The 27778-nt window shown below is 54.2% G+C and overlaps 1 protein-coding gene across 1 annotated transcript; it reads right to left on the reverse strand.

The window, feature by feature from the left end:
• Positions 1 to 1584: 1584 nt before the first annotated feature.
• Positions 1585 to 26525, reverse strand: GNG2 (G protein subunit gamma 2). The gene is made up of 4 exons (XM_074869208.1): positions 26275 to 26525; positions 6606 to 6672; positions 5335 to 5450; positions 1585 to 4292 (listed from the first exon to the last, which is right to left on the reverse strand). The coding sequence occupies exons 3-4, from the start codon at positions 5419 to 5421 to the stop codon at positions 4164 to 4166; spliced, it is 216 nt and encodes a 71-aa protein (XP_074725309.1). The 5' UTR covers positions 5422 to 5450; positions 6606 to 6672; positions 26275 to 26525; the 3' UTR covers positions 1585 to 4163.
• Positions 26526 to 27778: the final 1253 nt, after the last annotated feature.

The raw sequence follows: 27778 nt of genomic DNA on the forward strand, positions 1-27778 counted from the left end.
ACCTTCATCACCCTCAGGACAGCCCGTGCCCTTCCTAACCCATCCTGTTTCACCCTGGGTTTGGGGATCTTCCCCTTCCCTGGGGGGTCCGACCCCTCCTGCAGCAACATGCTGCAAGTACCCCAGGGCAGAGCCATCCCCGGTAGCTGCAACCAGGGATTGTGCTTCTCCTCTCTTCTTCCCCCTGCATCCTGCAAATCTAATGGGCTCGCATCTAATGAATGCAATTACTGCAAATGGGTTTCTTCTCATTAGCAAGCCGTACCGGGCCTCGCGCTGGCGTCAGGGCGGGCAGCAGCGTGGCATGCGGGGAGCAACATCTCGCCTCCGCTTTCCCCGGGAGCTCCACACCTCCTCCGGCTCGGCAGATGCTGCCGGCTCGGCAGTGCTGCTGCCGCTCCAGAGCTGAAGCCTGGGGATGTGAGGATGACACAGAGCAAGCCTTGGAAATGGAGGAGTGCCAGCGAGGTATGGCAACAGCTGAGCGTCGCCTGGCTTGGCACACCGAGCAGGCGAGAGGCATCGCAGGAGCGACAGTTGGCTTGCTCCTTCGCAGCGACACCGATTTTTTTTTTCTTTTAAGCTGGCCCGACGGACACAGCAAGGGATGGGGAGCTGAGAGTTGAGCCTGCTGGCGCAGAAAAGTCAGGGCACGCTTCTGCCATCTTCCCAGGGGTGGGCAACATTACCCTCTTGCTGAGATGCTCTTAACCAGCGTAGAAAACTAAAATACCTACATGGCGTCGGCACCGGGCTCTGTGGTGATGGGTTTCATTGCAAAACCCACACTGCCACCTTGCTCCTGGCCCCAGAGATGACCTGAGGCTAAACAGACTCAAACTGCAGCTGGCTGCTTAGCTGGGAGATCATTCGCCTGTGAGGGCCCTTCAAAACCAGAGTGAAAATTCAGGACGTGCTAAATTTGGTAGGAGCAGAGCATCTTTCTGGAAAGCTCCGAGGAAGGGAGGTGGGTGCGAGGGGGAGCACAGGGGATGTTTTGCTTTGCTGCAGCCCAGGCGCAAACTGGGCGTGGGGCTGAGCTGCTGTCCTGCTCTCCATCACCCCTTCCCCGGCCTCCCACTGCAGCAAAGATCCTCAGAGTCTCCCCAAAACAGCCCCAAATGAGGCCATTCCGGCTCTGGGCTATGGGCTGGACCACAGTGGGCTGGATCCTGTGCTGGGCGTGCTGGAGGTGGCATTGGGAAGAGCCTGTACTCACTGCCAGGGAGGGGAGAAGAAGGAGAGCGGGTGGGAAAAGGGGTAGACACCAAAGTTAGAGCTTTTAGGCATCTTTCAATTTCTGCACAATGGTGATTTTGAGCAAGGAGCAGTGTCCCACCCTGAATGAGCCCAATCCCCCCTGAGCTGGCTCATTCTGCAGGAACAGAAAGCTGCAGCTCAGCAGGGGCTGAAACCCCTCAGAAACTTCACTTTCCCTCACCGATGAGCACCAAAGCTCCTGCCAAACCCCACGCCCCGGCGGGGAGCCCGCCTAAACCCACTGGGAACGGGATCCAGCCACAACCAGGATGGGAACCCACCTGCCCCAGAGGCCGGCGCACACAGAGCATCGTCTCCAAAAGCTTGAAACAAATTCAAAATTTTATTTCCAACGAGTACACAGACCACGTGGGATGGGGATGCGCTACATCACAACGCCGACCTCCCCGTGCTGGCTTTCAGTTACAGCCGCCCCCCTCCCCAAAAGCCTGGCAGTGGCAGGTTGGCACTGGCAGGACAGACTTGCCCCTGCCACCAGCAACCTTGGCAGAAAAAAAACAAAAGTCCTTTTCCAGTACTCCAGAAATTTTTCTTTAAAAGCCTGGGGGTAGAGTTGAATGTCATTTGATACCACGCTGGAAATACAGCATCGGGATGGAGAGATGACTGGTATTTTTGTTGTGAGGGGGGGGAAACGGTCTTGGCAGGCGATCTCTACTTGGCTAACAAAGACATATCTGTGTAAATATAAATACGGGGGTGAAATACCTGGCAGCACACCAATGTCAACACCACTACCAACATAAAATAAAGACCAGCAACGTAAAACACCTTCAATGAGTAGTTTAGGCTAATTCAAAATTCCTCCCCCCCCTCCCCTACTCTTCATGCAGCTTTTTAAATTCGTTTATTTATTAAGAATTCGAGTTGTAAAATACGCAAGTCGTTAAAAAAATTATTACAAACCACTTCATGACAGCATTTGAGAAGGGTTGGGGTGTGAGCCCTGGGTCAGACCGGCTGTGCTTCACCCTCTGTGACGGTAAATCAGTGTTAAAAAGAAAAGACAAACCCAGGACGGGGTATTTACATGTCTGCCTTGTAACACCAAGAGTGAAACCAGCTGCAGAGCAAACGACTTCATCCATCCTTCATCCTAAAGCTATGTGAGCTGTAGTAAAAAGATCAAAACAGGGAGGTTAGGGGGGGCTGAAAGCCACCGCGGGAAGGCTGGGACCATCTAGGCTACTCGTGTCATATAAACGTTCCCAGATGCCAAAAGTTTTGAGTCCAGTGTTAGAACAACTGGTCTTCTCTGTAGAAGACTAGAAAAAGAGTATGAAAAGGTAGAAAAACCAAAATGCACTTGTTAACGGGCTAGAAAGATTTGCCAAAAGGTACCCAGAGACTATTGCCCTCTTGAATCCACAGGGATTTTTAAGCTGATACCTGATTCAGAGCTATAGTTGAGTGGGGTCACTACAGACCCCCACAAACCCTTATGTGACACCCACCTAATTTTGTACTCAGATCCCCAAGTTATGATTCCCAAAGTTTCCCAGGAGCGTAGATGAGCGGGGAAAGCCAGGAGGTGTTTAGCAGCGGAAAGGAGAGGCAAGCCACGTCCGCAGAAGTATTAACCCGAGGCGGGGGCAAAAAAGGTGGCATGCGTCCCCCGAAACACTGACGGCGGATGAACCGGACCTGGGAATAATTTCCCAGCCTGACGCGGAGCTCAGGCTGCGTGTAAACAAGGTATCAGGCAACTCCGTGAAGGGGTGGCGCCGCGGCTCCCCAAACTGCTCCCCCTGCCCCTACCCATCGCGGCGGGGCAGCAGCGGGAACGGGGGAGCCAGCGGGTGTGGGAAGGGGCAGAAGCATCCCACCACGGGGCAGCATCCCACCATGGGGCAGCATCCCAGCCCAGACCCAGCGGGGAGGAGATGCTGCCGGGAAGCCAAAAGAGCAGGACAAGAACCAAGCGAGGAGGGCAGAGGCACAGAGGTGTAGGAGAAGAGGAAAGACCCGGAAAGAAGCGGTCAACTTTGATTTTCAGATTTCTAGCTACCCCACGTCGCCTGGGCTGGCACCTACCCTAACGCAGGAGGTATTTCAGGCACATCTAAGGCAGGAGTTGTCTTTGCTTTCGGCATCGCCTCGGTTTCCTCCCTACAGCTTCTCCCACCAGCACGTGGTGTCAAACGATAGAAAAGAAAAGTCTGGAGCGGATGAACAAAGATAAACTCTCATGCACTACCACTGAACGTCGTCACAGGAGTATGAAGCACCAACCACGACACATGATTCACTTTTACTTGCAGAGCCGAAGCTATAACCATATACAAAATGTTAGAAAGTGGGGCTCGCTAGAAACACGGAGCTGCCAGCACGTGGGGTGCAGGCAGGAGCTGCCGGCGTCCTCGCTAACCCGCTGCGGGGCCGCTCAACCCCTGTGCTACGCTACCGCCAGAAATTAAAAAGCACAAGACCAAACATTGAGTAACATCATAGTCATCTAACCTGTCGCTATATATCTGACAACTTAAATAAAAAATAATATTTTGGAAAGAAACCAACAATATCATTCCAAGAAGGTTATACACATCCTTAGCAGTTACTTTGCTCAGCACAGCTCTGGTGCTTTAAATATGGAACAATCAAACAATTTTGTGAGCAGAAAAGTGACACAAATTTATTCTTTACATATTTTTTTTTCTTTCTAGGCAACTCTACAGACTTCAGATCTTTTGCCTTGCAATGCAGATCATCTTATTCCCCCAAAGGTGGCCAGGTTCGTTAAACATGCACATCTCTGTAGCTTCCAGGCTGTGTATTTTACTTATTTTTGTTTAAATTCTGTGGACTAGCAGGTCGTCCCCGTTCCTAAAAACTCTACATCAGTGTTCAGGGTGGCCTGAGTGCCGGTCAGGCTCCTCAAGGGTTTACAGGATCACGCAGAAGAACTTCTTCTCTCTAAAGGGGTTTTCTGAGGCCGGGACGGGGGTCAATAGAGGGTCCTCCTTGGCGTGGGCTTCGCAGTACGCCATCAGGTCTGCTGCCGCTTTTGACACCTGGAATAAAACGAGCCCTGCGTTAGGGACAGGCTGCGCTGGGGACATCCAACCTGAGAGATCCTGCCGGTGGGGCTGGGCTCGCAGCATCCCCAGCCCAGGGGGTGTGCAACATCATACCAAAGACCCAACAGCACGTCCTCGGCGGGGCTGGTTTTTCACCTCTGGGCTCTAAGCTCGCCTGTCAGCGCGCGCTCCCGTGAGCATCCTTTACATCCTTCTCCCATTCGCATCCTTCACCCGACTTGATCGTAGCCAGGACCGCCTTTAGCAGGCACCGATTCCCTGCCAGCTCTCCCTCCATACCTCAGCGGGGATGCCCACAGCTGCTATAGCAACATTTGCTGCCTGCAGCCAACGACTTGGCTATTTATTCCGGACACGAGCCGCCGGAGCTCGCCCCAGCCCTGAGAGGGGAGGTTTTGCTTGCAAGAACCCAGACACGCTTGCAGCCAGCAGCTGGCCCCGGAGCACCTCTCTCCCCGGCACTGGCTGTCGTCCAAAACCACCTCAGTGGAGAAGACAAATCCTCTGGGCTCTCAAGTGTGAAGCCGATGAGCTTTCGCGTGCCCAGAAGCAGCAATTCCACCGGGGTGGAGCAGAAGCGGTCTGAGCAGAGGGGACATCTCCCAGAAAGGACTGGGCTTATCCATAAGAAAAAAGCTTCAGGACAACGTTGCTTTCAGTGGTTTCCCCGCTAACCTCAAAGCTGCGCGCCAAGCACTGCCCAAAGGACAGTTTTAACAGCAACTGTGACAAACAGCATGGGTTTAACCTGTTCCCAAGAAGGTGAGATGCCTCAGGGACAGTCACTCCTTCCCACCCCCCCGGCAGGACTCCAGGCGATGCTTCCCGCTGCCTTCCATAGCCAAGCATCTCCTGCTGCCTTCACCCCTGACCATCACTTAGACCAGCATCCTCCATAAACACCACCCTGCCACCGCGTCCCGGCTCCCACAACGTGCTTTTGGCAGCTGCTCAGCAGCAGACACCACCTCGCAGCGTCCCCCCGAGCTGACAGCCAACCCCCGAGCCACGCTACCTTTATCCTGTCGATATTGGCCTCCATCTTCAGCTGCTCCACCAGCTTGCGGGCTTGCGCTATGCTAGCAGTGTTGTTGCTAGCCATGGGCGGGCCAGGCACGCTCTCCGGATAAGCTGCGGGCACAAACACATGTTGGGCTGAGCACAGAGCTGCTCCCAGTAGCTGAAATCCTCAAAATGATGGGCTGGGGTTGCACGTGTGGAGCTGTTAAGAGCCGAGCCGTGTGAATGAGGGTGTGAGGATGGGAGATGCAGACCTAGGCATTACAGCCAGCATTTAATCCTGGGTTTATACAGGGCCAGGGAGCCGCCAGCCCTTGTGGGTATGCAGGTAGTCACACGCTGCCAGTGGTACCCTCCTGTGCCCTCCCCGTCATCCCCAGAGCACAGGATGCCCTATGAGCTGTGCTTCGGGGACACTGGGACCTTCTAGAGCAGCAGCAGGACCCCAGCTGAGCTGTACTTTGGCTTTTGCTGTTACAGGAAAGGCTGTGGTGGCAATAAAAGGAAATCAGAGAACGGGCTCGCCCTGAGCAGCCCTGCGCTGCCCGGAGCTGCCAGTGCCAGGCTCATTCCCCTGCCCCGAGCCAGTGCCCAGACTGTGTCCGGTGTCCCTCAGCCTTCCTTGCTTTGTCTCTGCTGCCAACTTGAACATTGAGATGCTAAACAGGATGCTGGAGTTTCCTGTTTCTTGAGATTTCTACCCCAGGCAGGCGGGGGATGCTCATTAAGTCCACGCAGTCTCGATCACGGATGTTTTTCCGTTACCTTATAACAGCCGCAAGCTCCGGCAGCGGTGGCCAGAAACCCAGTGTTCAGCTCCTCCAGCAGCTGATGCTTTCACAAGCAGCGAGTATTTTACAGTGGAGGCACAGCCGTGCTGTGCTGCCCCCCCCCTTCCTGGCTGGGGCTGCCTGTGAGCTCAAAAATAAGGGTTTTGGGGGATGTCCTACAATAGCAGGGCACAGTGAACCCCTCGCCAGCCCCTCAGGTGATGGGGCAAGGATGGCACAGCCCTCAAATGAGGAGCTTGTGGCGTTTTAGGGAGGACACCTTCAGCTCAAGCCCATCTTGGGGGATATAAGAATGTTTGGACAGAGGCCCATCCTGGGACTTACAGGAAAAAGCAACCTGGCACTGAGCAAGGTGCCCATGCTCGGAGCTGACCGGAGAGCGAGTTGTGCCAGGGCCAGCCAGCGTTTCAGGAGGAGACCCCTCCCCAGCCAACCCCTGCCCGTTGGGGAGTACAAGGAGGAGTTATCTTTTTACCAGAAGCAGGTCTCTCCGGTGATTTGTGCCTCTAGGGGAAGATCTGCTCCTCTCAGCCGTTCGCTACCTTTAAATAAAGAGAATATAAAAAAAAAAAGGAGCCAGATTAGGTTACTGTGATGCCAGTCAACGCAACAAGAACATTATTTATGGCACCAGGAAACCCAGAGCCCTTGCACATGCTGAGTTCCGTACCCCGCCGGGGAGGCAGAAAGGCTGTGGGTTTCCTTCCGTATCCCCCTCCTCCCTCCTGTGCCCTCCAAGCACAGCCCCCAGCAACATTATTTGTTTGCATTCAGCAAGGTTTTCAGCACAGGAAGAGGTTTTAAGTCAGCGGGCAACTATCCGAGGGCTGTTGGCAGCAGGGCTTTTAGCTGTTCCCCAGCTTAGGGCGAGCCCCGCCGTGGCACATCCGAGCAGGCTGTAGGATGCACGGCGAGAGGGGATGCAATTTAACCGTCTGATGCACAGAGCACGTGGAGGGGTGGAAAGAGCATCCCCCAAGAAGGCTGCCAAAATCCTCCCCCCTTTGCTGCAGCCCAGCTCCCACTGAGCATCCCCAACAGCCTGAGCTCCTGGCTGGGTCCGCTCTCATCAGGCAAAAAGCTCTGCGGCATCGCTTGAGGTTTAGCTCAAGGTTTCGCACTGTTTCCGCGCTGGTTTTTCTCAGCTCTCCCCCTTTTTTTTGGCTGGAGAGGCGTTTGAGCAGCAGGCTAGCAGGGTACCTCTCTCCCCCTTTTGCTTTCAATTCTCCCTGCAAAGCCATGAAGTGGACGGCGGTGGCGGTGCCACCGCATTTCTGACGTGGCAGAAAGATGGGAAAGACCATGGCCATATAGATTCGCTGAGGCGTACATCAACCAAAATGCTGTTGTGTGGTTTGGATGCTGCAGAGGCTTTTCTAACGCAGCAAATGTTATTCTCGGTGACGTTGTGCCATTTCATACAGAGGACCGTGGTCTGTTGCTGCTCCGGTGGCAGGGAGTCGCTTAGGGACTGAAGTTTAATGTCATGGAAGGAGGCACAGGAGCGGTGAGGACTAAGAGCTGCTGTACGGCTGCTACAGCCCTGATCTTTTGAAAAAATAGATGTATCTAACCCTGCTACCACCCTCATGCAAGGAAACGCTCCCATGCTCGTACTACATCTAGCCCTGGAGGCACTAAGATGGAAAAGAGCCCCGAAAACAAGGTCAGGGAAGTCCGAGACCCCACTGGGGCAGAGGAGGGGGCATCTGTGTGACCACCCCGCTGGGACTGGGCTGCTGGGACGATGCTGGGGACGCAGGGACAGCTCAGCCACCTCGCAGGACCCTGGTGTCACTGGGAGCCGGCCATGCTTGGCCCCTCTGCAGATACTTCATGTAGGAATTTGAACCGGTTTGGGGCCAGTGACGGTTTTACAGTGCTGTGAGCAACTGGGCATGCTTCCTTCAACATGAATAACAGAAAAATAGCAGGTGACACTTTGAAGCGAGCCCGTGAATATCCCCCACCGAAAAATAACCCCTGCAACAGCCCAGGCACCGCCTGGGCAGCCACGAAGCTGTTCAAACAGGGCAGCCACAAAAGCAGCTTTTTTTATCCCAACATGAGGACACCCCACCGTACCCCCAGGAGGTTGTGGAGCCACCAGGATTAAACCCAAAGCCTCCATGCCTTTTCGTTTGGATTTGATTTAAGCCAAGCTGCTAGAGCATCCTCCTCTCACCCCCAGAGCCTCTTTACTACTAATTGCAATCAATCAAACTACACCCTGGCAGGAGCCTCTGCAGCACCAGGGTGACTAAAACGCTTGCCCACTGCACTCACCCAGGAACAACGCTGCCCCACACCACAGCAATATCTGTATTTATTTCTCTTCCCCGGAACCCAAGGAGGTGCGGGGTTCTGCCGCTGGACCCTGTGCTGAACTAGAAAATACTTATTTAAGTAGACAGTGGGTAGATGCTGAGAGCATAAGATTTCAGACAAATTAAAACCACCCCAGAATGTATATAAATCCTCAGATTGGAGGAAAAATGCCAAAATATTTGAGAATGACTGTTAGAAGGAAATTTTCTTTTCAGGCAGCTTATTCCCTAGCGTGTCAGCCCTGGCAGAGCTCAGCTCCTGACCCTCGCCATCCAAATCCCAACCATAAGGCTAAAAATCACTGCGTTTCCCAATATTTCCCGATTCCTCCCATTGTCACGGGGCTGTTCTCACACTGTTGTGCTAAACTTTGCCCGCAAAGAAAAGGGTTTAATGACACTCACAAGGGAATACAGACGGCGTCTTATTTCACCCGCTTAATGGCTTGTGTGCCTGGATAATAGGATTCCTGCCTTGGAGCCCACAGGTTAATGAGTAAGGATGCTATTTTATTTTCACGCTAATGATGTTTAGCATGTACAGTACATGGATATCATCTCTTTTGGGCTCTGCACTGTAATTGCAACTCAGGACCTCACCAGGTTGTTTTGATACTTGTCTGTTATGCAGAGGGGTCACAGGTTATTTACTGCATGTGGCAAGAGGCTGAATTCATTTAAAAGGATGCAAAAGTGCTTGGAATAAACATCTGGACTTGGAAATTTTGGTGCTGATTTTTGCTAGCTGGTACCTACGCTCCAAGAAAACACCTGATTTATTTTTGTCTGTGTTTAAGAAAGAGCGATTGATAGTCAAATGATTTCCTTCTTTCACCAGCAGCACCCAGACAAAACAGGCACCAAAAATTGGGATTTAGTTGGGCAAACGGTGATGGATGCCCCTGATGTCAGGGCACCGATCCAGCATTTACAGCTGTGTCTGCTCTTGGTCTGCTTGCTCCAGCTTTGCCAAAAATCTTCAGCTTTTACCCATGACATGGAGTAACAAAACCCAGCCTGTGACCTGCCCACTGTTGCTGTTCCAGCGTGCGCACAGCGAGCTGCTGCCCAACGGGATGAGATTGGGGTTTAATTTGCTCTGAGTTAAAAGCCACCACTGCTTCAGGCCAAGGGACAACCAGCCCTCCTCCATCCCAGTAAGCTCAACACATCCACCTTGCTTTCTGCATGCATTTCTCCCTCCCAGCACATTTATGGATCCTTTAAATATTCTTCTCACCCAGGGGAGAGCATCGGCGCTGCTCCCGTCCCCTGCATCCCTCGACTGAGGCAAAACGCCCTCCACAACCCAAAAAAGCTGCTTGCGAAAGGAGCATTTCTTGACGCCGGAGGAACTGAACCCCCCTGTAAGCTGCCATCCTACTCCTCCCTCCCAAACTGGGCTCCTGTGGGGCTCTGGCATCCCGCAGCTGCCAGCCCTGCTTGCAAGAGTAATTAGCCTTCGTTTGCCAGCTCCTCGTCAGCACAGAGCTGTGCCGAAAGGCTGCAGAGCCAGCGCTTGGGCAGGGGGGTCCCTGGCCTCCGTGTGCCTTGCACCGGCTCCATCACCAGCCCTAAACCCACAAAATCTGAGCCTGGCTTTTTCCCCCCCTTTCGCTTGGGTTTGATATCAAGTTGCACATGGGTGGAGACTGGAATTCTCCTAAAATTTTAAAAATGGCATTTTAAGGCTGATTATTTAGCCCAATTACCTTAAATAGGCAGCTATCATTACAGAAGGGGTATCTCGAAGCACATTTTGCACTGGGTTGGGTCCATCGCTGTTCAAAGGCAGCGCTAACCCTGGCTGGGACACCCGGATCCTTGCAAAGCATTTTCTTACATTCTTGAAGGTGCAAACGAGCATCGAGTGAGATTTTCCAGGTGTCACGAGACACCTCCTGCGCCTCCAGGGGTCTGCAGCCTTTGCCCACCCAATGCTGGTCCTCTGCTTTTTTAAACCCGTGGATCACATCCTCTCCCATCGCCCAATTTTCCAGACTTTTTTCACCTCTCAGTGGGTTTTTCTCTGCTTGGCAGAAAAACATTCTCCCCACACCCCCTGGCTGAACCGAAAGGAAAAGCGGCAGCTCTGCGGGAAAGAAACCGAAAGCGCTGACACCTGCCAGGGTAAAACCTCTGCCGTAAAGACCGAAAGCAGCTCCCCAGAGCACCGCACGGCATCACCCACCACCGAGAGCAGCTCCTTTTCAGAGTGAAAGTAGGAGCCTCCCTGCTACTTGGTTTCAGTTAAAAAGTTATGTTTTCCATCACTGCTGCACCAGTATTTTCCATCCAGTTAGGAGCAAAGTGGGCGAACCCCACTGGGGCAGCCAGGATTTGGGGGAGCGCAGGACTCAGGCTTGTTCCTACCAGGCAGGCATCACCCAGAGGTTTTTTGGTCTAGAAAAGGTGCCAGGCTGGGTATTGTAATGGAGGGATTTGTTCCAGCTCTCATTGATGCTGGGATTCCTCCTGGCCCCTGCACCCAGCAGCTGAGGCCAGCCCAGCTCGCTGCATTCCAGGGGCGCAGGGCCAGCATGGTCCCTGCTGAGGCAAGTGGGTTTTCCTTGAAAATTGCCTTTTTCTCCCCAAAAACCAGGTGTGACGTGGCATCCAGAACAGATAACTGAGCGTACGGCCGTGCCGTCGTCCCCCCCGCAGCTGGTGCTGCCGGTCACCGGCTGGCTGGAGCGTGGGAATCCCTGGTGCGGGGCTGGCTGGCTTTTCAAGCCATCCTGTTGCTTTTGCTAAAAGCCATGGCTAAAAATAGGCAGCTCGGCTGAAAAATAATTACTAAATATATACAGAAAAATATAAAAATATTACAGACGAAAAGAAAATAGCAAAAAGCCACGTTTCCAGGGAGTGGGAGCTGGTGTAGTCGCACTGATCTCAACAGCAGTTGCAGACCTGGCTGGGAAAGGAGCTTTAATACACCCAAATTACATGTGTTTCATTATTTCCTTAAGCAAAGAAAGTGTTATGAGCTAGATTTGTGCCTGTGGGCTCCCATCACACCCCATCGCTGGGGCAAAGGACCTTAATCCTCAGTGGCTGTTACAGCCACAGCTCTCAGCCCCCATCCACAGGGATTTTATTCTCTTTTCAAACATTCCAATTCTTACACCCGATGGCCATTATGGTGTTTAAATCACCAAAAAGCAGCTTGCAGGTCAGAGATGTGCCAGCAAATAAATAAATAAATTAAAAGATGCCCGAGTGGAAAAAACAGCCTGTTTCCATGGAAACGGCTTCGTTATCACACCAGCATCCGATCCCTCCCGCCAAACAGGGGTGAGGTGGGATGGGTGCCCATTTCGGCTCTGATGCCGGTGTTTCACCCGTGTCAGGGGGTTTTAGTGCCTGGCCTCCCACTGCAATCAGGGAGGGTGCCAAGTCTGTTGCCCATCTTAGCCTTGTGTGGCCCTATTCAGCCATATTTCACCCCAAAAGCAGTGACTGGGGCAGACCCAGCCCGCCGCTGGCTCAGCCAGCCCTGGCTCCCCCAGCAAATCTGATTATCAAGGCAATGCAAAAGCATATGGAGCGAGAGGGAGCTGCTGCAAAGATTTTTCCCTTCCCTAATTTTGCTGGGGCATTAAATAAAGAGCTCAGCGCTGGAACTGGCTTTGCAGAGAGCCTGGCTCAGGATGTCCCCTCCACCCACCTTGTGCTGCCGGAGCAGACCACAACTCCAGCCCAGACCTCATTAATATCTGCAGTCGACAGCACGTTTTTCCCATGAATTCTGCAAGCAGTAAAGGTTTTAGCAACGTCCATCCCTTTGGAGATTCAAGTGTGTCCCAGCACAGCCCACCTGGGCTGAGGCTCCAGGAGAAACCTCCTTCCCAAGAGGCACATACAGACCTGGAGAGGAGTCGGGGAGGCAGCTGCGATGGAGCCAGGTGGCTCCGGCCCCACGGGGACATTTTGGGTCTCGTAGGGATGTCCCTTTTGCCTGGAGAAGTCACTGCGCCGTGGGCGTCACGCGAAAGTGAGAATCTCAGCTTTTTATTTTCTCACAGGCGTCTTAACGGCTCAAAGCGAAGGCAAACAGAAATCAACCTTGACTTCCTTTTCTTTTTTTTTTTTTTTAGTGTGGGGGGTTTTTTTGTTGTTTTTTTAAGAAATGATGCGGGTGAAGGATCAGCCACCAGCCAGCACAAACTGGAACATCTGCTCCGGTCCCTCCTGCCACCATTCATAGGAAATGGTGGCTCTCTCCAGGCGGGTACCACGGGAAAGGAGCATCGACCCAAGGCTCCAGCACTGCCGCCGGGGTTGCCAATCCCTGTGCTGAAGGTCAGGAGTTTAACAGCAGCATCATTTCCCCAGCTGATGAAGCTGGAGGTTTCCAGCAAGCCAAAAAGCTGTGTGACCCCCCCCACACAGCCTGCCCCAAGGCCTTTGGGGACATACCCTTGAAAACAAAAAGCCGCCATTTGGGGGAAAAACCTGGGAAAAAGTGTTTGTTTTTAATGCACAAGGGACAAACCCAGCAGTGCGCGCAGATCAGGCACTGGGAGGTCTTGTGCCCTGGGAGCTTGGCCAAATACCGGGGAATAAGGTTGCCCAAATACATGGTCCAGTGGTCCAAGCAAGCGAATCTGCTGCTGAGCATCGCCTTCTTCCCGTGGCCTGAGTTTTCATCCAGATTAAAAACACCCATCATTTTGCTGACTCACTTCTGACCTCCACTCAGCCCCTCGTCGTGCTCTCCATGATGCCTGCTGGGGACAAGCAGGGGCAATGCCTGCCGGGGCTGGGGAGGGGGGGGGCAGCCGGGCTCCTTGCTATCTGATTGTGCTGTGGAACAGAAAGAAAAAGGCCTTGGCTGTCACGTTTTGGTGTGACACACCAGAAGAGACAGATAAGGGCACACATCCTGTCACGCCATCCCTAGCACTGCCTTTTGGGCTCTCCTGCAGCGGAGGGCTTAAGCAGAGGCTCCACTCCTGCACTCCCCACCAGGGCTGAGCAACATCACCACTGCACTTCACTAAAAATGAAAATGATTTAAGGGATGGGAGGGTTTTTTGTTTTGTCTTGTTTTGTTGGTTTTTTTTTTTTAATTTAATGAAATATTAAAACACACCCAGAGGTCAGTGGGAAGCTGAAAGCTCGCTGCAGTGCATGTGAGCGGAGGAGTGGGAACACGGCGAGCCTCTGCCCTGCAAACCCCCGGGCAGGCTTACAGCAAAACCCTGGCAGTAAACGACACGGCTGCTCCCCTGTTCAAGCTGCAGTTAGTCTTCATCCTACCCAGATTTAAAAAAACACTACTGCTCTCAGCTGCTGGCATTTTATTTTTATGAAACTTGCCTGAGAGGAGAACATGCAGCTCCAGAAATTCCCTAAAACCACCGGTGCCCCCTGGAAAACCAGGGTTTCTCAGAAATGCCCCATTAGCTGCCTCCTGCAAAGCAGCACCCACACTGTCTAGGGCATCCCCAACCTCCCTGTTGGGCTGGAAGATGGAGACATCTCCACAATCTTTGAAGTGTCTCCAGCACACAGATGGCCCAGTAAATACGGAAAAGAGAAAGAGGAGGGAACCAGGCAGAGAGGAGAAGTGCTGAGGAGGGATGTAGATGGGTCACACTTCGCCCCAGGGTCCTGCAGGTGTTTTTTGGCAGAGGAGCTCATGGGAGCCCCTCGGCCATCAGCCACTGGCACACACCTCTCCTCCCCATGCATCTGCACCCCCCACAGCAGAGCTCTCACCTTCCTTCCCCCTCCACCAACATGCGGGGCTCCCCCGTGGTCCCACATCCTCCCTCGAGTGTGACACCCAGATTTCTCCCCATCAGGTCAACGAAACCATTGGAAAAGTGGCCGCTAAGCCTCAGGGCATGACAAACCCCCAGGTTTCTCCCACACTGGAGGGTCTCTCCCCTGCCTGGGGGTCAGCCCAGGCTGGAGGTCAATGGCATTACCTGCAGCCCTGGTCAATGCACCTTTTAATGTCAGTTAAAACACTACACAGATATCCTTGAAAATACTTGAGTATTATTTTGCATTGCTACTGCAGCAACGGCCAAAGAAAGACTAGTTCCTCTCTTATAACACCCTGTACCCTCGTTATATAGCACAGCAAACCCTGTCTTTATGATTATTCTCTGCCTGGCAAAATACTTCCCAGGCTGAAGTGACCCTGATTTAACCATGTCAAGGCAGCTGGTGATAACCCAGCTGTACCAACACCTCCGCACCGATGGAGCGGCAACTCTACAGTAAAAGCACGAATGAATCTACCAAATAAAAAAATCCCGTTGAAACCCTGATTGTCTCTTGACTACCAAATCCACCCCATGAAACTTGTTTCCTACTGAAGAAGTGGCAGCAGGCTGGGTAGTCCTTCATGGGGCAGAAGTTTCTGCTGTAAAGGAGACTCTAGGAAACATGCACCACCTCCCAGCTGGCCAGAAAAGAGCAGAAACCCTCAAAAAAAGCTCTTTTTTCCCCATGGAGAGACCTCTAGAAAACCAAAATCACCTTTTAGACACTCCTATGATTTCTCGATTCCTTCCCCAAAACAACTCAAATTGACTCTGAAATAAATTATTCATACACACCTTTCTCAGAAATCCCAGTTCCCTGCCCCTTCTCCCAGAAAAAAAGAGAGATGGTTCAAGCTGCCAAGGAAGCAATGAGCTCCCGTACCAAGGAAAAGGAGTTCAACATCTGTTCATACAGCTCTGAACTCCTGACCCTTAATTAAGGGAAGCAGCCAAGAGCTATTATTTCATGTTAATTAACTGATCCATTCCTGGGTTTCAGTTTTTAACATCCTGCTTGCCAGGGTCCAGATACAGACCTTTAGGGTGCAAAATGAGGTTTGAAAGCGAAGGGAAGGGAGAACTGCAGGGCGGAGGTGTTTAACCCAACATCACATTTGCAAAAGGGTTTGGGTATTTGGCTGTGTCAACACCTCTCCCAAAGGGACAAACCCACCCCGAGCCTCATGCAAAGTCACCCTGAGTTCAAGGCCACGGTGACTTACCAACCGCCTGCCCATCAGCATGGGGGTAGAGCCACCCTGAAGGAATTGGGGCAAGCCACTGAGTCGCCCTGATTTGGCTAAAATGGCATATTTTTAAGAGGCAGACTTCCCGTGACACCAGGAAATCAGAAGGAGCATGTGGATTTTGCAGTAGCTTGTGCCATGCTGCTGGGCTTATCCTTCTGTAAAAGCATTTTTCAGCCCAGCTAAAATAAAACCAAACCTCCTCCTTTAGCTTACGATGCAAGAGCCTCGCCTTTCCACCTGAATAACTTCTGCAGCACGTGAAGCCCTCAGCTGTAGAAATCATTGCAACGAGAAATCATTTCACCTGAATCAAACGTTTATTAGAATTTTATTTTAAGTAACACTCACACGAAGCCTAATAACCCTTTCCAGCCGCTGGGAATCACCCAACAAGTTACATCAGCAAAGAAACAACCCCGTTATCTGTCCCATTAGTTTAAGCCCCGCCAGGAATTACCTTAGACTGCTTTAATTAGGTATCCACCGTACAAAAGAATTAATTAATTAGTGATAAGCACCTGAACCACATTACTCATAAGGCTCTATTTCAAGCTTCAAATACAGCAAACAGGTCACAGCCTATCTGTTATAGTAGAGCAAAGCCCCGGTGCTGCTGCCACCTGGTATTTCTCTTCCCATCCCTACCATCAAAGCAGCAAGGCTGGGAGTTTTTTTTTTCCTTCATGATCTCCTTTTCAGGTTTTTCACAGCATCTAGAGCTCGTGCCTTTAGAGCCACTACTCAAACAGTGGGTGTAGCACATGGAAATGGGAGAGCTTTGTAATTACTTTCTGAGATTGGGTGTGCTTTAGGCATGGGCTGTGGGGTAAAACCCTGTATCTTGCAGCTACCCGTACCCTGCAAAGGTTTCACTACAAAGCTGTTGTGCTACAGCATCACTAAGATACCTATTAAATGAGTAAAGCCTTTGCTGATGGCCAGATCCCAAGCTGCAGGTGGAGGATCACCACTAAACACGGGTGATTGGGGGGGGGGGGGGGGGGAGAAAAAAAAATTCCCTGTGTTGTTCTGTATTTTCACAATCAATAATTTTGAAAACTAATTTATTGTGGCTTGCACTGCCTCTGGCATTTCATGGCCTGTTATTTCCCTGCTGGCAAACTTGAGGCTACCAGAGGGGTTTCTCCAAGCTGCCAGTCCCAGGCAGGGGTGCGGAGCCCTGGCAGTGCTGCAAACCAGGTTAGCTGGGGCTGGCTGGGGAGAAGTAGGTTGCTCCTCCGTCCTCGGTCGGTGAGCTGACCCATATTATCTCAATTAAATTTAACTTCTGCGGCCCGCTGCTGCCTCTTTTTTTGCCTGTAACCTAATGCATTTTGGTCTAAAGTAGGACCCGGTGACGGGGGCAGCGAGTACACCTGGGTCCTTCCCGATGCGATGAGGAGAGGAGGGCACGGCCACGGTGGCAGAACTGGGACAGGGCCATGGAGGGGGATCGAGAGGCGGCAGCACCATGGCCGTGGGCTCGGCAGCTTCCCTTTGCTCAAGTCCTCACCCACCTGCGTTTCTCCTGACCACGATGCTCCTGCAAAACAGCACACTTTGCTTTTCTCTCCCGAGCTGCTCCCTCGGAGCCTTTCCCACGCTATTCCCCCGGCTTACTGAGCCCATCCTCATCCCCTCCCCGGCATGCTCATCGCTTACTAACCTCCGTATACAGTATCTTGGTTTTCCCATGGAGCCTCAAATCCCTGAACCAGCCTGTTTGCCCCTTAAAACGCAGGCAAAGCATCCTTGCCACGCTTCCTGCTGAGTCAACGGCCCTGCTTTTACCACCACACGTTATTCTGGCTATATCGTGAAATGACACATGCTCAGCAAACACTGATATTACGCAGACGGGAGGAGAAAGCCACCCCAGAGCTGCTAGCCTGGGCGGTGTTTTTACACTTGCAATACCAAGCATTGCAAAAAAAAAAAAAAAAAAAAATTTAAAGCCAAAGAAACTCTGCAAACAGCGGATTAAGCAGCACAAGACGGCGCTGCCCGTGCCGGCTCGCCCTCCCCTCCCGTGCATCGATACCTTCTGTGCCGGAGATCAATCCATCCTGGCCATGCCGTGGGCTCCATGTGCTTCATTTATTCCCCCCGGTGCCCCCTCCCAGAGCTTTAATCCTTCTGCCAAACGAGCCAGAGCCACTGTGTTTGGGCCCCGCTGCTCTGCGAGCTGCCTTCCCAAGGACAAGCGCCTTTCCCTGCCTACCTGGCTGCTGGGAAACCTCAGCACGGGGCTGTACAGTTGATTTCTATATTTTTCCAACGTGAGCTATGAAAATCAATGAAGGCAGCTGCTCTTTGCAGGGCTGGGTTTTGGTTCCAGGTAGGATGGAGTAGCAGCATTGATTCCAAGACAGTCTAACTGTTACATCAATTAATGGAAACACTTACACAGAGCTTAGATTTAGGCTTAAAAAAAAAAAAATATCGGTGCCTCCCTCATTTGTTACTTATACATCCCTATAAGCCTGGGTTGCTGCATTAAAATCATCTTTTTATTCCCCCCTGGCACAGTGCAGAGGGAGGAGGCAGGGTCCCCCCCCGCCGGCATTAGCTGTGGAGTGAGGGAAGCACCGGACACAAATACAAACCCCCCAAGCGAGGATGTGAGGCTGAGCAGCAATTATATTAAATCAGCTGATAAATAATGCAACGTATTTTGATGGTCCAAGCCCTGCAAGCACCACACAAACACCATCACGTCTCCATGATATTAAAAATACAAGGGATGAAGCGCAATCAGGTCAGCGTGACTTGAATAATTGAACCTAAAGCCTTTCTGAAACGCTGTCCTCAGGGCACGCTGGAGCTCTGGCCCCACGGCAGAGCCACCAGACCTTTGCCTCTTTGCAAGGTCCTACACAACCAGAGGGACTCCACCAGACCTGGTCAACGTTCAATGCATTCCCATCCAAGGTGGGAGCCCTCGAAGACTAATTAGAAGAGGTCTGAATAGGTTTAGAGGATGGCTGATGAGCCCCCTAAGGACCCCAAATCACTGCAGACCCAGCTAAGGGGTAGGAGGTCCCCAAGAAAGCACATAGAGATGTGGAGAAGACCTGGCCATGTTTCTGTGTGACACCTTGGGGGCACCTGGACCCACATGGACCCATACGATGTCCATGGGGACAACACTGATCTGCCCATGGCCCTGCTTCGAGCAGAAGGTGGCACCAGAGACCCCCAGAGGCCCCTTCCAACCTAAATGAGTCAAAGACTATGCTGGTTCGCTACTGAAATCCCTGCTCACTCACTGCAAAGTGCCTGAGGGATCCAGAAAATGAAAACGAAGGGGAGGTGGCACAAATCCTCGAGCAGCTCTCCCCATGGCCACCAGCTCTTGGGACTAACACATCCTCCAGCCAAAACTGCAGCCAGAGACATCTTCCTTAACACACCTTCACAGCAAAGCTTATTCCCCCTCAGGCTGTCACAGAGAGGTAACCATCTCCCCAAGCTCTTCATCCAGCTCCTGCCAAAATGGGTCAAATTCAAGAGCTGATACAAGCAGAAGGAACCCTTGGAGCCAACGCAACCACAATGCAAGTGAGATAAAACTGCATGACGTGCCAGTGGAGCGTCTTCCAGAGCAGGTGAGGAAGCCAAAACCCAACCGTGAGGACAAAACCCAACCTCCTCACACATGGGCAGCCATGGGTGAGGAAGTCTCCACCACACAAATGCGATGGTCAGATGTTTTCTGCACACCCGCTGGGACCCCAGGAAGGAGGACACATCTCGTGAAGGATCTGCTGTCCTGCAGCAGCTCGGGGCTCACGAGAGCCTCGCTGTGGGGTGGAGGGGAAGCGTCAGCCCAAGACACCTCCCATGAGCGGCTGTGGTCAGAGCAGCAAGCAGCACAGCTCCACTGAAGAGAAACTTTATGGAGATCACGAGAGGTCTGGTCTCATCAGATAAGAAGAAAGAGCAGGAAGTGTCACAAGGTTTACAACCAAGCAGCTAAAAATCGAGTCTGTTCACCTCGAGGGTGACTAACGCGCTTTGTACAGCTCCCAGTACGTTCAGGCCACACTTCAGGGCTTCCCACGGCTGCAGAGAGGAAACACCCATGATAATCCCCCTCCTAACAGGTACCAGCACTAAGGCTGCCTGTGCCCCCATAATACCTTAGAAAAATGGGCCTGGTCTTGATGCCCCTCCATCTGAGATGACCCTTTCAAGAGGTGAAAGGCAGCGAGGACCTGGCAGGAGGGTTTGGGAGCAGTGATGCAGTGAGAAGATGGTGCCCCTGGGCTCCATGAGCACACAGGGACCTCCAGGGACATTTATTCTTCCCCCAAAGCCATAAACCTCAACAGGCTGGATGCAGCCTGTACATGAGGAGCCACTAACACCATATTGAGCTGAGAAGGTCTCTACAGACGCTGGGGACACACCTAATCCCCATCAGAATGGTGTCTGCAGATGTGAAAGCAAAAGAAGCAGTGGGGGAGAAGGTGGTCTCCTCAACTCACCCCCCCTACTTCTCCTGCCCCACAGCGTCCCCTGCGTGCACGGCCCCGGGCTCTCCATAGGACACAGCCTCAACCCCACGAGCAGATGATGGATGCTTAGTTACTCTCTGCACCCCTGACACCTGCCTGTTCCTCCCAAGGTCTGGTTGAGGAGAAACACATCAAAATGAAGAATAAACTCTTGTGAGGTGATTTCTGCTGAAAATGGCTCACTTGTCGCCTTCCTCCTGCTGACGGCAGTGGGGAGAGCAAGCTGAAGCCCTGGCCCCCCACCCCGACTTGGCTGGCAATCACCATCCTGATCTTCTCAGCCCCCATGAGTGATGGATAACTCGCCGTGGAGGGTCTGAGGCAATCCAGCCCAGCCCCACAGTGAGGCTGAGGGCACACAGCTCTTTGTGTTCAGCCCTTTGGAAAACCCAAACCCACCTGATGCTGTGGAGGAAGGAGAGGGACAAGCCCAGAGCCCAAAGCTCATCTTGGGAGTGCTCCTCACCCCAGCTCTACCCCAAATTTGGCACCACAGCTGTAAACATAACGAAGCCCTAACGATGATGCCTGCTACAGGCAGAGACATGCTGGCACTGTCCTGGCATCCCCTGTGACAGCAGGATCGTGAAGACACATTTCTGGCACCCCTGTTGCATTTGAGATCTGTTTCCTGACTCTCAACACCTTCTTTATTCTGATTCTCTCCCTTCACTGCACCCACTCCAAAGCAAAACCAAAGACACGGGGACCAAAAAGGAATTAAGTCAATACCGAGCATCTCACATCTGCTAGAAACTGGTGCTTTCTTACCCAAAATGGCCCAAAAAGCACAAATCCTCCAAACCCACAGTTAGTGCAGTGCACTCAGCCTGCAGGAATTCACGACTCGGGGGGGGGGGTTTTAAGGTGACCAAAGCCTGAAGTGTCCCTTCAGCATCTCCCTTCAGGGGATCACACCTCAGGCTCGTGACTCTCAGATGCCCAGTGCTCCCCACACCATCCCGGGTGGATGCTGCAACAGGTTAAATGCTCCTGCACTTCATCCAGCTTCAGCTCCCAGCTTCTCCTCTGGGACACGGCTCAGATGGAAGCAGGCAAGAGAGAAAACACAGCTCCTCCGTGTCCCTGCGGGCGCTGGCAGGTGCATGCGGACACCCTGCCTGTCCCCAGGCTGGGGGAGCTGTAAGTGCTCTGGTCCCACCACAACCACTGCTTCTCCCTGGCTGCGAGGACTCAACGCCACATTTCCTTATTGGCAAATAAGCCAAGAAAAATTTTTATTAAAAGAATCAGCAAACCCGGGCGTCAGCGTGAGCACAAATCCTGCCCTTGCACAAGCCCGGGGCTGGAGTGATGCTGGCATTTGCCACCACTTGCAATAAAACCCAAACCACTGGTGAACCCCTCCCCAGTTTGAGCCTCCTCGTGTGCCGGGGATGCTGTGGGGACCGATCCAGCTGCAGGATCCATCCCTGGCTGCGCTGCCGCTGAAGGAAGCAGGTTTCCTACCACAGCAGCGCTGACACGGAGAGGCACTGAAACGACCCGACTATAATTAACACACAAACCCACCCAAACCCCGTCACGGTGTTCCCTGAGCCAGGGGAGCGCTGGGGCTGCTGAGCTGCTCCCGCACGGGCAGGCGGAGGAAGGGGATTTAGCACCCACTTACTCAGGGCATCTGCCATAATCAGGTCTGTGTTTCTGTGCAGAGGTGCCGGTGGCACCGACGTCCCCACAGTGCCCGGCTGCAGCTGGTGGCTCTGCCCTCGGGGATGGGTACAGGCAGCTCTGCCTGCACGGATGGGCACAGGCTGCTCAGGGAGGCAGCTCAGGCTACAGCCAGGCTTCGGGGCTGGGGTCCAGCCCCCCCCCCGCCCAGCCCCCCAGTCAGGAGGATGCTGTAGGCAGCAGGAGGAGGGATGCTGACACAGCGAAGGGTAAAACCAGCAACACAGCAGAGTTTGCAGTGGGAATATCCACACAGAATCATCTAGGTTGGAAAAGACCTTGAAGATCATCTAGTCCAACCATTAACCTCACACGGATTGGACTAGATGATCCAATTCTGTGCTGGGGATTTCTCCCCTTTGGTGGGATCTCATATGATCCAAGAAGGAGCACTGATGCTTGAGATCCCCAAGGCTCAGGCAAGGCTGCTCCTTCCCACCCAAATTACTCCCTTTTACAAACCCAGCTGCCTAGCCGGGACCTTCCCGGCCAGGAGGGAGCATCACAGGAGGGACAGAGCCCACTTTCCTTCCCAAAGCCGTCAGGAGAGTAAGATAAACCTGTTAAACCAAGACAGCAACCCAGCTAAAGGAGCTTATCTGCTGCAGCAGTGCCTCCACCCTGCACCGCTGTGCTGGGTACGGCACTTTGGGGTTCACAGCAGCACCCCTGAGAATAACCAACCTGCTGCTCAGCTGGATTTTGGATGCTAGACGAAAGCATCACCCACCACCGGAGACCTCCCTGCAATGCTGGTACCTGCTGACCACAATCCGGCAACACCTGGACCTTCCCTTGGATAAACTAATTAGCCCAAGTTACAACAATAACAGACAAGAGGGGAGGAAAATTGCTGTGTGAAAAGGAAGGCAAGGACGAGATAAGGTGAAAACTAATTGTGTTTGCTGGGATAAGCAGGTCCTGGTGCAGCTCCTGCCCAGGAATTGAGGGTTTCTCAACTGTATGCGAAGAGCAAGGTGGTGATTTTTTTAAGGTTTGGTAAAATGCCATTTTGGGGATTTTTTTTTTTTCACCAAGCCTGTGAGAAATTGGGTTTGATGTCTGAAGTCCATCAAGCCTACACGAAAGGCAGGAGATGCCTGATTTCAGACTTCAGCCTCAGCACGGCTGCATCCTCGCACATCCTCGCCCAGCCCAGGGGCTGGCTGCATCCAGCTCCCGCTGCCTCCCAGCCCGCAAAGCGCTGGCGGTTTGCTTGCACAGCTCTGATCGAAGCCATCATTAATTAATCACTGGCCTGACCCAAAGCCCAGACTCACGGACACCATCCCAGCGACTTTGGGTGGGTTTTGGATCAAACCCTACTTCTGTGCAGAGCCAAATCCGTGTCCTCCCAGCAGCTGGAGCCTGTCCTTCTCCCCAGCTCAGACCTGCCTCTAAACGGGGCGAGTGCCAAACGGCTCGTGCCAAGCGTGTGCGGAAAGCCGGGAGAGACAGCCTGCGTTCCCCCGCAGCCATCACGCGCTCCCCCACGAGCAGCAGAAGCAGGAGCCCCCCCCCCCCTTTCACTTCTCCCCATGAGTTTGGGGGGGCAAGACTGCTCCTGCGCTTTAAAGGGACCAGTTTTGGGGGTGTTTGCACCATGCATGTTGCGTACCAAAGAAAAAAAAATACACACGAGGAAAGGCTGAAGCCCCACTGGAAGCGAGCAGGCAATAAAATTGTGCAAGGGCAAGCACAAAAATCCCCTTGCTAACGAACCCTGCTGCACCCCCATGCTCTGCCCTGCAGCGTGGGGTAGCATCTCCCTCTGCCCTTCCCCCCATCCCTCCGCCCAGCAGCTGCGGTGACCCCATGAAGCAGCTGAGCAAGAAACCGGAGGGGAAGAAACAGTGAGAAAAGAGTCTGAAAAGGAAGAAAAATTGAAAACCCACTCTAATCCCTTTGCTCGTTCCTCCCGCTTCTGCGCCGGCTGTGAACACACCCGGCCGTATCCTGCGCCCGCATCCCGCTCCGGGAGCAGGAATGAAACATTTGGAGAAGTCGCACTGAGAACTGACACAACTCGTGCCAAAACCGGTGCTTTTCCCAGGGCAAACCCCTTATTCCCAACCCAAAATGGGGAAATGGGCCAGCCGGAGGGAGCAGGCGGTGCAGCCCCGTGGTCCCAGCAGCAGCACACATGTCATGAGCGTGGCCGACCCCGAGCATCCCGGCACCGAGATGCGGGACGGAGAGGCACGGCCACCCCCGGGCAGCGCTTTTTGGGGGCGTGGGGGGGTCCGCGGGGCTCCGACGCCGGCTCACCAGCCCTAATTACTATGGTAACAGCCTGCGCCGGCGCCTGGCTGTCCTCCTTCGGTGACTCACTGGGTTTCAAAAGGAGAAGTGGTGCCTCGGCCGCCGCCGTTCGGAGGCCAAAGCACTGGAAGCTCAGCGGGCGCAGCCACATCTGCGGGGCCGTCAGGTGGGAAGGCATCACCCACCACCCTTCCAAAGTTTGCTTTTTTATGGTGTTTTCTGCTCGCAGATGCCCTGGCGCAGGGTGGCAAAGCAGCAGGATGGCTTGGGGATTCAAAATAATAATAATAATAATAATAATAATAATAATAATAATAACAACAGAGCTTCATCATCAGCTCGCAGCCATCCAGCTGTGGGAATGCCACTGGGCGCCTGCTCCTGCTCTTGATAACCCCCGTGGGTCAGAATTTCCCCAGTGGAAAACGATAACCCTGGTGCCATGAGGCAGCCCCGTGCCAGGCTCTGGTGCACGCCGGTTCTCATCCCCACCGGCGCCAGCCACGGCCACGGTACGGCCACTCATCCGAGCCCGCAAGCAAAATGTGCCCCACGGAGCCACCACCGGCTCACCACTGCGAGTAGCCCAGAGAAAATGCAATGAGCATCCTTAACACCGGTGCGTGCACCGCTGGGAGCAAAGCTGGCAGCTCCCGGGGAATTTGGGAGAGGATGGGCACGCGTAGGCACTGTGCTAGTAGCAGGGGGAGCTGTGGGTCCCCCGCAAACTGGGGATACCCCTTTTTGGAGGTGAGGCTGACTCCAGTTGTCATGCAAGCGATGCTGAGGCCGCCAAACTCGTGTCGCAGGTGAGCAGCTAGCGGCGCACGGTGCCAGCGGCAGCAAGCAGCAGCCCCTGCTTCCTCTTGCAAGCAAATGCAAGGCTGAAAAGCCAAAATAAAAGCACCAAAACCAGTTCCAAAACCGATGCCCAGCCTCGTGGGGAGCTGGGGCTGAGCCACGCGCCCCCATACCCCCCAGCACAGGTGGAGAAAGGCCCCGTTATAACCCCGGGAGCACCTCGAATCATCCTTCTGGAGGAAGGCTTCACCCCGGGGCTTTCCTGGCCATAATTAATTGAGTCATATTTCAATCCAGCCAGCGGCCATATGGTAGAAAAGAGGATTAAAATCGCATGCTCCAGCTGCATTCAGGGAAATCCAGTTATAAGGAAAAATCCTCCATGCCTGGCCCCAGCCTGCTGCCAGGGTACGTGCCACTGCCATCCACACAGCCCCGGCCCCTTTCCCTCTCCTGGCCAGGAAGCACAAGCTCGCTGGCGATGGTTATTCCGTAATTTGGGGGCCCAGAGGGGAAAAAGGGCAATAAATAACATTCCGGACCTGCAGCGATCCCCTTGCCCTGCAGGCAGCAGGTACAGGGGTAGTGGATAGTACGTGCTCCCAGTCACTACCCTTTGGGGTAGCAGGCTTTAAGTTCATTAGTAACTCATTAGTAATTGGGGAGGGGATCGCTGTGCTTCAAGATTTTCCTTAAATATAAACCCGTTTTCCACCGAGGAGGCAAGAAGGCAAAAGTTTTTTGCTGGATTCCCCTCCTGCTGGGGCAAGCGAGCCCTGGACCGCCTTTCCCCCAGCACATCTTCCCGGCTGACCGGTGATTTTCCCAGGGTTACTTTTCCCGAAGCGCTCGCCCCACAAACCAAAAAAAAGGATTTTGATGGAAATACTGGAAAGAGGGCGGCTGCCGTGGGGATGGCGGGGTGGGGCGTGTCATCACCCCCAAATCCCCCTTCCCTACAACCAAGGGGGGGGGGGGGGGCACATCCATCCCAGCTGAGGTTCCTGCAGGGATTTGGGGTTGGGAAAGTCTCCCCCTTTCTTCCCAGGGAGGAAAAAAAAGAAATAGAGCAAGAAAGAACACTACGCCTCATTCATCCACGGGAAAAAGCCTTTCCTGTGATGGCAAAGCCGTTGATTAACCGAGGATCAAACGCTCTAAATCAAACCTTTGTTGGGGAGGCTGAACTCTTTGTGCGAGGTACCTTTCCCCCGGCTCCCAGCCCCGGTAGCCGACCCCCGCCCCCCCCCCCGCCCCCCCCCCCCCCCCGCAGGTGCCACCGTCACCCGAGACTGTGGGGTCCCCGTGGGGCGGCCAGCGTGGGGTGGGGGCGATGCGGGGATTGTTGGCGGATTTTTTTTTTTACTGATTTGGGGACCCACTGGCAGCGGGCAGCCGGGGCTGGGGACCGCCCTGTCCAGTGCCAGTGTGCCCCAGTGCTGTCAGTCTCAGTCCTCCCAGTGCTCCCAGTGCCCCCCCTCACCCCCCCCCCCATGTGCCCGGCGGTACCTGGAGGCGGCCGGTGCTGCCCCGAGTCCCCCCGCGGGGCGGGCGGCGGCGGCGGGACGGACGGACGGATGGACGGACGGACGGAGGAATGGATGGATGGACGGAGGGATGGATGGACGGAGGGAGGGAGGGAGGGATGGAGGGAGGGCTGAGGAGGGAGGGCTGCGGGCCGGAGGCAGGCGGAGGGTGGTCAGCAGCAGCCCCGAGCGGCGAGTCCCCACCCAGCTTTGTCTGCGCTCATCCCTCTGCCTACAGGAAGCGGCTCGGCCCCGACTTCCTCCTCCTCCTCCTCCTCCTCCTCCTCCTCCTCCTCCTCCTCCTCCTCCTGCTGCTCCTCTCCTTTCCTCTCCTCTCCGATCCCCCGGGTTCTGCAGATCGCTCCTCTCCAAACCCCGCCGCCTCCTGCCCCTCGCCCTGTCCCAGTCCCTCTCCCCCTCCCCGGCCTGGTCTCTGTCCCCCTCCCTGCCCGTTTCTGCCCCAGTCCCTTCCGCTGCCCCTTGTCCCTGTTCCCCACCCCGCCGACCCTGCACCCCACACGTGCCACATGCCCACCCCACACCCTCACACCCACCCACTGTACCCCCATCCCTGCACGCCACACCCTCCCTGCACCCATCCCACACCCTGCACCCCACCCACCCATCCCTACACCCCACACCCCCCTGCACCCATCACACACCCCCTGCACCCCACCCACCCATCCCTACACCCCACACCCCCCAGCACCCATCACACCCCCCCTGCACCCCACCCACCCATCCTTGCACCCCACACCCCCCTGCACCCATCACACCCCCTGCACCCATCCCACACCCTGCACCCCACCCACCCATCCCCGCACCCCACACCACCCCTGAACCCATCGCACCCCCCCCTGCACCCATCACAACCCCCCTACACCCACCACACACCCTGTACCCATCGCACCCCCCCCTGCACCCCACCCACTCATCCCTGCACCTCACACTCCCCCTGCACCCATCCCACACCCTGCACCCCACACCCCCCCGAGTTCCATCCCACACCCTGCACCCCTCACCCATCCCTGCACCCGTAGCCCCCCTGCATCCATCCCTGCCCTCTCTCGCCCTCCCACACCTCACAGCTCCAAACACCCCATGCCTGGATCCCCTCTTCTGCCCCCCTGAGCCCCCCCACACCCCACAGCTCACACCTCTGCCCTGGTGTGGGGTATCCTGACCAACACAACCCCCCCCCCCAGCACCCCCAAGCCCTTTCCCTGCCCCCTTGAGCCCTTCCCAGCTCAAAAGTTCCCATTTGAGCCCCAACCTGCCCCTCCAGGGCACAGCTCAGGGGAACACCCAGCACTCAGTATTTTGTATTTTCTTTTTCATCAGTGTGAGCCCAAATGCCACGTTTTTTGGGTTTCAAGTGGAAGATTTTGGAAGCACAAGAGAGCTGGCGAGCACTGGTTGGGTTTTTCGAAGGCGGCCTTTTCCTTCCCTCCATCTGCACCCTGAAACTTCTGTGTGCTCACGGTTAT

Source organism: Strix uralensis, chromosome 4 (genome assembly GCF_047716275.1).
Source record: "Strix uralensis isolate ZFMK-TIS-50842 chromosome 4, bStrUra1, whole genome shotgun sequence".
NCBI classification, from domain to species: Eukaryota; Metazoa; Chordata; class Aves; order Strigiformes; family Strigidae; genus Strix; species Strix uralensis.

Coding starts and splice junctions, on each gene's coding strand:
- GNG2 (XM_074869208.1), bottom strand. CDS start 5,421: ATGGCTAGCAACAACACTGCTAGCATAGCGCAAGCCCGCAAGCTGGTG. Junction 4,293..5,334: donor CCAATATCGACAGGATAAAG/GTAGCGTGGCTC, acceptor GTTTTATTCCAG/GTGTCAAAAGCGGCAGCAGA.